General features: G+C 39.7%; 1 protein-coding gene across 1 annotated transcript in view; it reads left to right on the top strand.

Moving 5' to 3' along the window:
• tdrd1 (tudor domain containing 1) overlaps positions 1-12,549 on the top strand; it is a 102,028-nt gene that overhangs the window by 64,935 nt on the left and 24,544 nt on the right. Inside the window, exons 17-19 of the mRNA XM_041209281.1 lie at positions 909-1,163; positions 4,014-4,133; positions 8,113-8,229. Coding sequence (XP_041065215.1) covers positions 909-1,163; positions 4,014-4,133; positions 8,113-8,229 — 492 coding nt within the window. The remainder of the gene's footprint in view (positions 1-908; positions 1,164-4,013; positions 4,134-8,112; positions 8,230-12,549) is intronic.

Genomic DNA, 12,549 nt, shown 5'->3' with positions numbered 1-12,549 from the left:
AAAGTAGAAAGGGAATGAATTGTTGGGCATAAATGCCTTTTCCTCTTTACATTCTGAATCATACAAATGTCTCAACTATTTTGTTTATTTTTTACTGTTAAGTGCTCTACTCAAAGTGGATACTTGCATTCTTTGAAATATCGACAAACCCCTTCTGCCAATGCATATGATGTGGGGAAAAAAATCATTATTGTAAATCTCCCTGACATTTATTTTGCAATTAATTTTGTTTCCTGTGAAGACCTTCCATTCAGTTATTGCCTTGCAATCATAAAACTTTCTGATGACTGACGCTTAAAGTCAATGTTTTAGGTTAGCTTCATAAGGGGGCGGTAGCATAGTGGTGTTGTCACTGGACTAGTAATCCAGAGATCCAGAGTAATGCTCTGGATCTTGAATCCCACCACTACAGATGGTGAAATTTGAATTCAATAAAGATCTGGAATTAAAAATCTGATGACCACGAAACCATTGCTGATTGTCGTAAAGACTCACCTGGTTCACTAACATACTTTAGGGAAGGAAATCTGCTGTCCTTACCTGCTCTGACCTACATGTAACTCCAGACTCTTAAATGCCCCCTGAACAAGGGTAATTATGGATGAGTAATTAGCCTAGCCAGCGATGCCTACATCCCATGAACCGATTAAAAATAAATTCCAATTTGGAGATATCCCAATGAGCAATGTCTTCTGGGGTTTTGGCAATGTTGCTGCATAGTGACCTACAGTAGCCTGACTTGCCTTCAGCTTTCTACCCTGAAGGGAAGTGCCTCACCTCCCATTGGAATCTCTGCTTTACAAATGAACTTACTCTGGACAGTTATGTGCTTAATCCAGTGTCGTCATGGCAACTGTATGAATTTGTCAGTCAATATTTCATTTTTAGCATCTTTTTCTTTTCTACAGGTGTGAAACCTGTATCTGATACCTGGTCCCTGGATGCAATAATAAGGATGAAAAGCCTGGTGATGAATAAATTTCTGAAATCCAAGACTGTAGAGAAAAAGGAGAACATCCTGGTTGTGCAACTTAAAGATGAAACTGAAAATCCAATTATTAACATCAATGAGCAGTTAATTTCAGAAGGATTGGCTATTACAATAGTGGAAGAACAAATAATTCCCACCTTGAAAAGCAGTAAAACTAGAGCATGTGCAGGAAGTAAGTCAAGTTTTGATGTGTCTGAAAGTTGTTCCAGCTTTTTATCACCATTTTGATATATATTGTTAGACACATACTTCTCCTCACACTTGGAAATTTTGGTGCCATACTTGCATGTTTTAGACATTGCACTTTGGTAACAAAGAACAAAGAAAAGTACAGCACAGGAACAGGCCCTTCGGTCCTCCAAGCCTGTGCCGATCGTATTGCCCGTCAACTAAAACATTTTGCACTTCCGGGGTCCGTATTCCTCTATTCCCATCCTATTCATGTATTTGTCAAGCTGCCTCTTAAACACCACTATCATACCTGCTTCCACCACCTCCTCTGGCAGCGAATTCCAGACACTCACTATCCTCTGCGTAAAAAAACTTGCTCCACACATCTCCTCTATAGTTTTCTCCTCTCACCTTAAATCTATGTGCCCTAGTAATTGACTCTTGCACCCTGGGAAAAAGCTTCTGACTATCTACTCTGTCCATGCCACTCATAATTTTGTAAACTTCTATCAAGTTGCCCCTCAATCTCCGTCGCTCTAATGAGAACAATCCAAGTTTCTCCAACCTCTCCTCATAGATAATAACCTCCAGACCAGGCAGCATCCTGGTAAACTTCCTCTGCACCCTCTCCAACGCCTCCATATCCTTGTAATGTGGTGACCAGAATTGCACGCAATATTCCAAGTGTGGCCTAACCAAGGTTCTATACAGCTGCAGCATGACTTCCCAGCTTTTATACTCAATACCCCTGCCAATGAAGGCAAGCATGTCATATGCCTTCCTGACTACCTTATCCACCTGCATTGCCACTTTCAGTGACCTGTGGACCCGTACACCCAGATCCCTCTGCCCGTCGATGCACTTAAGGGTTCTGCCATTTACTGTGTAATTCCTGCCTGTGTTAGACCTTCCAAAATGCATTACCTTGCATTTGTGCGGATTAAATTCCATCTGCCATTTCTCCGCCCAAGTCTCTAACTGATCTATATCCCGTTGTATCCTTTGACAATCCTCTTCACTATCTGCAACTCCTCCAATTTTAGTGTCGTCTGCAAACTTACTAATTAGCCCAGTTACATTTTCCTCCAAATCATTTATGTATACTACAAACAGCAAAGGTACCAGCACTGATCCCTGCGGAACTCCACTAGTCACAGCACTCCATTCAAAAAAGCACCCTTCCACTGCTACCCTCTGTCTTCTATGACCAAGCGAATTCTGTATCCATCTTGCCAGCTCGGATCCCATGCGACTTTACCTTCTGTACAAGTCTGCCATGAGGGACCTTGTGAAAGGCCTTACTATAGTCTCTTGAAACATTTTTTTTTACTCCTCACTATTCATTCTGACATGGCGTGGCCGGAAATCTACAGTTAGGCACATCTATTAGATCAATTATTATGCACGGCAATCCAACAAGGATGCATACAGTTCTGCTTTACTAGAACTGTGCAAGACATATTAGCAAATAGACTTAGCCAAGTATATTATGTCATGGCCACTTAATGGAAGTGATGTTTAACTGACAATGATGTGTCTTCATCATTCTAATGGTCTTAGTCTTTCTTAATCAGAAAGGATAAAAGGAGCATAAAAGGGGTCCACGTGATTTACTTTGCTCAAGACTAGTATGTTCTGATCAACACGTAGCCCTTAGTTGGTGAGAATATCCTGCAGTCAAAAAGTATAGTTGCAAAACGTCTTCCAAATCCATTCATGTGGGCGTATTGGTACATGCTTTGTTGCTGTGGAATCAGTCTTGCAACACTACTGCAAGCCCCTGGGTATTTATTCTTGTATGTAGGCATGGTAATATTCTTGCCTCAGTCAGACGATTATGGGTTTGAGTCCTCCAGAGGCTCGAGCACAAAATCTAGGCTGACACTCCAAACCTGAAGGAATGCTGCTTATTGGAGGTAGCGTATTTCGGATGAGACGTTAAATAAAGGCTCCTTTGCCATCTCAGACAATCATTAAAGAGTCCAGGGCACTATTTGAAGAAAAGCAAGGGGATTTCAGTCAGTTTATCCAGTTATCACATTTCAGTTTCTGGGAGCATCATGTGCACAAATGGGCTCACATATTTCCAATGATACAATAGTGACTATATTTCATAAATTAATGCTACAGTACCTCAGGACAGAGTCTATGCTAGATTTTGGATATTGCTGGATTTGGGGTCAGGCAGTTCAGGCCAAACTGATCGGATGGGGTCAAGGGTCACTTGGGAGTGTTGGCAAAGTGCTGAAGCTGGTAACTAATCTGGAGTCACACTGTGCCAATGTTGCTACTAGCTGAGTTGTCCAGGTAAATAGCTTTTAAAAAAAATTTACTCAATTAAAATTGATGCATGGAACATTTTAAAAAAAATGTCCAGTTTTCGGACATTGCTGATTTTTGGCATTGCTGGTTTTCGGGTAGCCAGGCTTGAGGTACTCTACCTGTACTTGATTGGCTGTACAGCATTTTCTGATATCCTGAGGATATAAAAATTGCTACAAAGGTACAAGTCTTTTTAAGTGTAAAAGTGATCCTGGAGTAGAATACATTGAAATAATACCATTTTGAATAACAAAAACAGAAAATGCTGGAAAAACTCAGCTGGCCGAACAGCATCTGTGGAGAGAAAAAAGAATTAACGTTTTGAGCCCTTATGATGCTTCAGAGTGTTTTGAATAAGTTTGATTTTAAAATTGTTTTTCTTCTCAGGCATTTTAATTCATTTGTAGCCATGAGAATTTATTTTTTTTCAAAAGTTGAGTCTGACATGAAAATATCCTATTATGTGCTGATCATTCATTTTGGCTCACTTGCAGTGCCCTTTCTCTTTGTATATTTTTGTTTTCATCAGAAAATGTATCTGCAAAGCTGTGGAAGACTGTAGAGCTGCCTTTGAACAGTGTTGTACCCATTAAGGTGAAAGAAATAATAAGCCCTGGCACCTTCTATGTTCATATTATTGGGACTCAAGGTAAGAAAGCATATTGTAGATGTGAGACATTTGACACTTTTTTATAATGTGCTGCACATTTATTAAATGCGAAGGTCTATTAGGAGGGATATTTCACTTTTAAAGCTTCACCCACCAAACCTACCACTCCCTCCTTGGCAAAAATGAGTTCAAGGTTACCTTCTTGAATATCTTACAATACTACTTTGTGAAATTATGTTTGAATAATACTTATTTGAATTAGCCAGATCATATACAAATTGATTACTAAGATAAGGTATTGCTTGTAACCAATCAGTTCAGCAAATTAATAGGATCTAAGATTTCAATATGAATTTGGATTGGGGAAACAACTACCACATCCTACTTAAAACCTATTTTCAAAAATGCCAGATTCTCAATATTTGGGCTTCAGAAAAATGAACGTGACATATTAACTGCATGTAGCAGTTAATAAGTAGTTTCTTCATATTCCACTACTTCAGACCTCCCATCAGGTATTCTGCTATTGAACTTATAGCATATTGACCATTCACCTTGTTTATAAGGGACTCTATTGTGAGTCTTCAGCCCTGATGTGTTGCAAATTGCTCTCTGGTGTTCAGCACCTGGTAGAATTCACACTATAGTTTGCCAGTACTCTGAGCTGGACCTCTCTCTACATTCTCAAATTGGATGTTCAATGGCCTGAATGTGGGAGAACATCCCAAGACATTTCACAGAAGTGAAATTGGACAAATTGACACCACACCAAAGGAAGAGATATTGGAATGGGTGACTAAAAGTTTTGTTACAGAGGTAGGCTTAAAGAAGCTCTGAAAAGGAGGGCAAGTTTTAGGGAGGAAAATATGGAGCATAGGGTCTATGTGGCTGCCAATGTTTGGGTGAAGGGAATGGGCCTATAGGGCTAAGGAGGTTAGAGATACAGAGGGGCAAAGCCATGGAGGAATTTGTGAATTTTAAGTTGGAGGTGTTGGGAGACCAATGCCTGTCCTTTTACCTCCTCCCTTCTCACAATCCAAGGTCCTAAACATCCCTTCTAATTGAAACGGCGTTTATTCCTATACACTGAGGAGACCAAACGTGGACTGGGTGACTGCTTTGCAGAACACCTCTGTTCAGTCTGCAAGCATGATCTTCCACTTTTGCTTGTCATTTCAATTCTTCACCTTGCTCCCACTCTGACCTTTCTGTCCTTGGCTTGCTATGGTGTTTCAATGAAGCTCAATGCAAGATCGAGGAACAGCACCTCTTCTTCCAACTCTGCACTTGCTAGCCTTCTGGACTCAACATTTGAGTTCAATGACTTTAGATCATAACCACTGCCCATCATCTTGCTCTTTTTTGCACTAGTTTAGTTTGTCTAGTTTCTTTCTCTACCCTTTAATGTTGCTTTCAAACAGCTGCTTTTCAGCCATTCACACCTCATGGACACATCTTTTGTTCCTTTACTATACCAATTATCACTCCCTTTGGCTTTTGTACCATGAACCCTTTTGTAGTTTAATCTCCTCTATCACAGACCTTCCCTTTTGTCGTCCCCCCCCCCCTCCATTGATTCAAAACCTATTGCATTTCTCTTTCCTCCTCTCTGATGAAGGATCATCAACCTAAAATGTTAACTCTTGTTTCTCTTCACAGATGCTGTCTGAATGCTGAGTATTTCCAGCATGTTCTGTTTAATTTCAGATTTTCAGCATCTGTAGTATTTCGCGTTCATTTTTATGCCTGGTGCTGCTCCTGGCATGCTGCCCTACACCCCTCATGGAACCAGGGTTGATGGTCATTGTAAAGTGAGGGTATGCTGGACTATGAGGTTGCATGTTGTGGTTGAATGTAATTCCGCTGCTGCTGACCACCAACATCTCGTGGATGCCCAGTTTAGAGATGCTAGATCTTTTCTGAATCTATTACATTTAGCATGGTGGCTATGCCACAACACGAATAGTACCCTCAGTGTGAAGACAGGATTTAGTCTCTACATGGACTGTTCTATGGTCACTCCTGCAGGTACTGTTATGGACAGATACATCTGTGACAGGTAGGTCAGTGAGGACAACGTCAAATAGATTGTTGTTGGTTCCCTCATTGCCTGTCGCAGGCCCAGTCTGGCATGTGTGTCTTTCCAAACTCAGTCAGTCACCCCCAGTAGTGGTGCTACTGAGCCAGTCTTGGTGATGGACACCGAGGTCCCCCACCCAGCGTACATTCTGTACCCTTGCTACCTTCAGTGTAGCTTCCAAGTGATGCTCAAGATAGAGGAGTACAGATGAGGAAGGCCCATCTTAATTTGTCCTTACACTTACCTGATCATTAGAATTGATTTTTTTGTAAATGATTTGAGCTTTTGTCTTTACTACTCTTTGTAGCCCATTCCATGTGTTGCTCCCTCTCTGCCTGAAGGGCTGCCTATATCGGCCTGAAAATTACTGATTCCTAATTTAAACATGTTTTCCCATGTTCCAGTTGTAGTTATGTGAATTAACTTTCTACATAGAGATATGCCAGTTAATAAATGCTAAGGTCAGAAGCCCCTTTTCCATGCTGAAAAGCCCAAGAGCGCCCAATTTTTTCAAATAACTACAACCTCAAAACTGAGAATCAGCTTTGTGGTTCTTTTCTGTATTGGCTCCAGCATTTGAAAGTCTGTCACATTTTTTAGAAACCAGAATTTGACACTCTACTTATGGTACAGTTTGATCACATCATGATTTGGGTTGCACCAAAGCTGTAACAATCAGACTTCTCAGCTCAGTTTAGGAAAAAATGTAATACAATTGAATTCTGGTTATACAACATAAAATGGTCCTGGGGAATATATTCCATGATGTTGTCATTTTTTGGCACCAGTAGAGAAAAATCTGAATTGTATGCAATGTTCTTTAAGGTTACAAAAAGGATTATTTAAGGCTGCCAGATTTGACCATTTTAGAATATTTTCATACAGCAAATCAAACTTCCCTACATAACCCAAATAGTGCCAACTTATTTCAAGGGAGGAAAACACAGGGTAAAGCAGAGAATGTGAAAGATACTTTTTAACTAGAAGTCACTTGGTTTACGTTCTAAATTTTGAATACTATATTAGAGTTTGAGTTTAAAAACAAAAATATTTTAATGGAATTTAAGTGTACTGTGATAAATAACCTTCAAAGAAAGCAATTATGTGACTGTGTCACACTGCTAGTGTTAATTGTTTACAGCTTGAGATTTTCCACTGATTTAGTAATTAGCAAATGTTGCCCTGAAATGGCAAACAGAGTTGGAAACAAGATTAAATATAATGCAACAAAATCAGAAAATTGCAAACACAATTTAATAATGTTGTAAGAACATAGTTGAACTGCTTTTGATCTTGGCTTGCTTGACTAATGCATTTTTGTCTTGCAAAAGCAATTGTTTTGACCAGACTGCTCTTTTGTAATGTTGACAATGTTCTCTGCATCATTCACTAACTCCAGCACAGTGCTCTGTGTAAAAATATTTTTTCTTGCTTTCTGTCCTTTCTGTAGAATGGAGCCCAAAACTGCACCCTAACTATGGTCTTAAGATTCTATGGGTTCACTGTTAAATGTCAAATGTTTGATATATCAAATATCTAGCCCATACAAATGGGACCAAAGTACTTGTCTTCAGCTTGTCTTCTCTTCCTACTTTTCACCACCCACTGTCTCCTCACTCTTGCCCCAACGATGCAGGGACTTGAGAGAACTGAGAAAATATATTTCATTGTTCTTACCAATCCACAGTGTAGATAAACCCATTATTTGGCACTAAATAACAAATCAGATGGTAGAAATATGCAAGTGTGGTAAAAGAAATGTTACTAATGCCTTATTTGGATTCTGCCCTGAATTATACCTGGCCCAGAAGTTGGCAAAACTACTTAATTCAGTGACACAAAATTCACTTTTTTAATTTAAAATGTTGTTACAAAGTATTAAAATATAATATTTAAATTATTTGAGAAATCAGTTAAACAAATTATTTTCCTCCTTAGCAGATTTGAAGAAATTGTACCTGCTGAATGCAGAGTTGGCTGAACACTGTCGAGCGCAGCCAGTGAGTGTGGTTTTCAGCCCTGAGGTTGGTGATGCTTGTTGTGCAAGACTTGCAGGTAATTCCACAGATTTATTTAATTAATATTCCGAATGATCTCTAAAGCATTTGTTTTTAAGGTTTTTTTTCTATAATGCTTAAAAGCAAAATGTCAGATAACCTTTAATTTTTTTTACATTCGTTGAAGTGGAGTGCAAACATTGCGAAGTGAAATAGAAATCAAAGCCCATAATTACGGGATAATTTGTAAAATGGTAGCAATTTCTGGCATTCACACATGTGTAGTTAAAATGCAAAAATCCATATGTTGCTGTCAGCGATACCCTGCTTCTCCAAGGGTACACTGTTGCAGTCTTTGCAGATGGAATCATTTAGAAATCACTGATTCACTGATTAGTTAAAGTGCAGCTCAACTACTTGCACACTGTCCTTGTTGTAAGGAACAATGATAAAATTAACACAAGTGCAGATGCTGGAAATCTGAAATAAAAACAGAAAACACTGGAAATATTCAGTAGGTCAGGTAATTTCTGTAGAGGAAGAAAGAATTATTGTTTCAGGTCTGTGATTTTACTTAATAAAAAAATTCAGCCCTGTTCAGTCAGGAGTAATTGAGCTTTAATGGTGTACCATAGTACAGTTCAACCTCTCTCGCCCTGAAAAACAAATTTTAAAAATTTGGAGTCTCAATCCCTCAGAAGAACATTCCATTATTGCAGATTTTGAATAATTTTAAAACCTTTGTTCTGGTATTTATGATTCTCTCGCTATTTTCATATGTATGACCCAATCTGTGTTTTACTTTTTATCGTGATTTATATGCCCTGTTGTGCTGTGAGGCACCTTCCATCTGTCTGATCAGCTTGCCTGCCTGCTGTCCTGTTGCTTGACACCACAGATCCCCTGTAGAGGATGCCCATTTGAAATTGAAGTTGAGAAAAATAAATATTTGCTCTAGAGCCCATTAAATTTTTGTGGACAACTTTTTTTTTAACTCAGTGGCGAGTATTGTTGCTTCGCCGCTGACCGCAAAATCCAGGCCACTATATTTAGCTTGTCAACTAACAACTCAACATTCTTTTGACAACTCATCATTTACACAACTGTAACTATATCATACCTTGCAATGCTGTAATAAGAATGATGAGACACATTGAGAGGAGGAGAGGAGTTTTTCCAGGTGTTATAAATATTAGCAGCCCAACAGTTGTTAGCAAAGTGCAATTATAGTAGATGAATTTGTGTGTCCAGTTGAAGCCTGTGGCTCTGTTACAAATTGGTATGGATAGGGAGCCTGAAAACTTGTCATTCCATCACAACATAAGTGGTTTGTTAAATAATTATACGTTTTTTTGCCACACTACCCTACCCAGAGGCCGATCTCCTCTCTTGATGACTGTGTGAAAAGCTTCCTCCTATTAATCTTAAATTTGCCTTCTGGCAGTTTGGATCTGTACTCCCTTATATTGCAGTCATGGCTTTCTTTCAAGTAGTGTTCTGCTATATTTTATATACGTTCTATCCTTTCAAAACAGGAAAACCTCCACCTTTTATGTGTAATTACATTGAAGTTACAGGCCATTTGATCCAACTGGTCTCTGCCAGTGTTTACGCTCCACATAAATCTTTTCCCACCCTGCCCCCATATAACCTCAATTCGCTTCTCACTCATATGCACTAAACCTCCCTTAAATGTATTCAGTGCTATATGCTTCACCAAGCCCATGTCGCATCTCATACTTATGTAAAGAAAAGGTTTCTCCAATCCCAATAGTCGTTTGAAGCTAGGAAATTAATTTTGTGTCTCCACTTTCTCCTAGCTATGAGGTTGAAGTTTGCCTATCTTCCCAGTGTGGTGGTGAGAACAATTAGCTGCAGTGCCTCTTGATTAGGATGGATAAAATCAGATCATTCTTCCATACTCCTGTTGGAAATATATGTATTGGATGAGGATATAATCTGTGGTCAAAACAGCTTACCAAGGTGCAGTCTCAACTGCACTTTGGAAAGGTAGTGGAAATCATTAATGGCAGTTGGTAATAGATGGCATTTGAAGTGAATTCATTGACTAGTTTTGAGAGGTCATGGAATTTTTTCCAGCACTGTATCCCAGGTCCTTGGGGCCACATTTCTGGTAGTGGCTTCCATGGCTATCTGCTCCCACCGCCTTTGCAATGTAGTTCTGGAGGGATTCCTGACTCCTGTGGGAAGATGACCTAATTCCTCCTATCCATCTGTTGCACTGAAGTTTCCAGAGCTGCATCTTCCAGCTGGCCTGCTTCTCCATTGCTCTGGTTTCTCCTGCTCAGTCTTTTCCATTCATTTCTATACCTGCTGCAGCAAGAATGTAGTTCCCCTTTAAGAGGTGCCGGCTAACTTAATTGGTGCTAGCCTCACATGAACCTGAGCTGCTGGGTTTTGCAACCAGTCATCAACATGTTTTGGAAGCGAACAAATGGTATGATGTTTACATGCTGCCTTTTCTCTTACTCCTCACTCAGTGGAAGTGTCCATTGTGATCCCATGCCTGCTAAGGGGCCATATTAATTTTTTAATCTTGATGTTCACTAGTACAAGCGTGCACAATATCTGCAAAACATTTCTGATCATGCAAAACTGCATCACTACTACACTGGAATATTAGCCTATATCAGTTTAGAAAGAAGCAATTTTATTTGCATGGAAAATTAGTTTACAATTCAGACAGTGTCTTGCTGTTTCCTCTTCACTGTTACAACCTCTTAAAGTTTATATTGATATTTTAAAAATAAAAACTGAATAAAGCTTTTGAAATTTGACCTCTAGCAGTTTGTCAAATAATTTTGAAAACCAGCTCTTCAGATAATCATGGAAGTTGGAGAGAAATATTCTCGCTGTTGGTCTAATTGCTGCTGATCATCCTAGGAAATTGTACTGGTTCCGCTTGTTTGAGCTTCAGGATGCATCATCCAGGGATGAGAAATTACTGCCATTTGGTGGAATGCTCACTTTTGAATAATGCAATTCCACTCATTTAATTTTTTTCTGACCTCCGCCTCCAATGTGGCAAAGTCAGGAGGAGACAGTCTCAGCCTGGAAAATCTTTGCCAGTAACAAGGCTTGAAGCAGGACCCACTGAGCCTTGCACTAGCCTGGACCTAGCTACTGCTGTTCATCCCTCCAGAAGGGTATGCTCTGCTGCTGGCTGCTTGAAGGATCCATGGCTTTTGGCAGGCCGGGGACGGGTGCAATGGAACCCGAGTCTTTGTGGGATTTGGATGGTGGAGGGTGTGGTTTCTGAATAGAGACTGCTGTGTGATGGGTGGGAGCACAGTTGGAGAAAAGTGCTGCCTCATGGGAGGTGCAAGGGTGGCTGGCAAGAGAGGCTGCTGAGTGTGTTGGGGGGATGGGTTTGAGAAGAACTGCTGAGTGGGGAAGAAGGGTGTTTGTGGGGTGGGGGAAAGAGGGGCTGATTACATTGTGTATGGGGTATGGTAGGGAAGAGAGGAGCTTTACTAAGCCTTCTGTCACCAGGGAACATGGAGAGATTGGCTGAAACCTACATGAATTATATGTAATTTTACAAATGCTTTAAAAACAGATTTTCAAATTTGTTGTATATGTGATAAATGAATTTAATGTACTGTATTTTGCTATGTTGCTTTATTGCTGTTTTGTTTTTGCTGCCGTCTGGGGTCACAATTTTCAATTTTTTTTAATATACTCATTGTTGGCCAACATTTGTTGCCTACCCCTAATTGCCCTAGAAAGTGGTAGTGAGTTAAAATGGGGTCACTTTGGAAAATAATCTACAGAGCACTGCTGTAGTCCTTTACTTTGCTTAGCATGTGCATAATCAAGCAAGGTCATGTCTTATTATAAAAACAAAAAACGGCGGATGCTGGAAATCCAAAACAAAAACAGAATTACCTGGAAAAACTCAGCAGGTCTGGCAGCATCGGCGGAGAAGAAAAGAGTTGACGTTTCGAGTCCTCATGACCCTTCAACAGAACTGATTGATTGAATATTAGAAGAGGGGCGAAATATAAGCTGGTTTAAGGTGGTCATGTCTTATTGTTTAGTATGGACTTCATCCTTTATTGCATCACCAACTGCATTGAATGCTGAAATGCTGAAGTCACTTTGGTCATTTCATACAAATGCAATGGTCCATAGTCTTGATAATAGAAGACAAACATAGGGGAAGCTAATGCTTTTACTCACTTGAAATCTAATAATTCCACTATTTGAAGTGACCTAGAAGTATTTGCATTTCACTACGGTTCATAAAAAGTGCTATAATTACGTAATCCCTTCTCTCATAAAAATTTCAGACATTTTTTGGTGACTCTCATCCCTGACCTTCAGTTAATAGTTTCAGTTCTTGGCAAAAACAAGA

The sequence above is a fragment of the Carcharodon carcharias genome, chromosome 17 (genome assembly GCF_017639515.1).
Source record: "Carcharodon carcharias isolate sCarCar2 chromosome 17, sCarCar2.pri, whole genome shotgun sequence".
In the NCBI taxonomy this organism is placed as follows: Eukaryota; Metazoa; Chordata; class Chondrichthyes; order Lamniformes; family Lamnidae; genus Carcharodon; species Carcharodon carcharias.
This window is presented reverse-complemented; position numbering and strand designations above follow the sequence as displayed.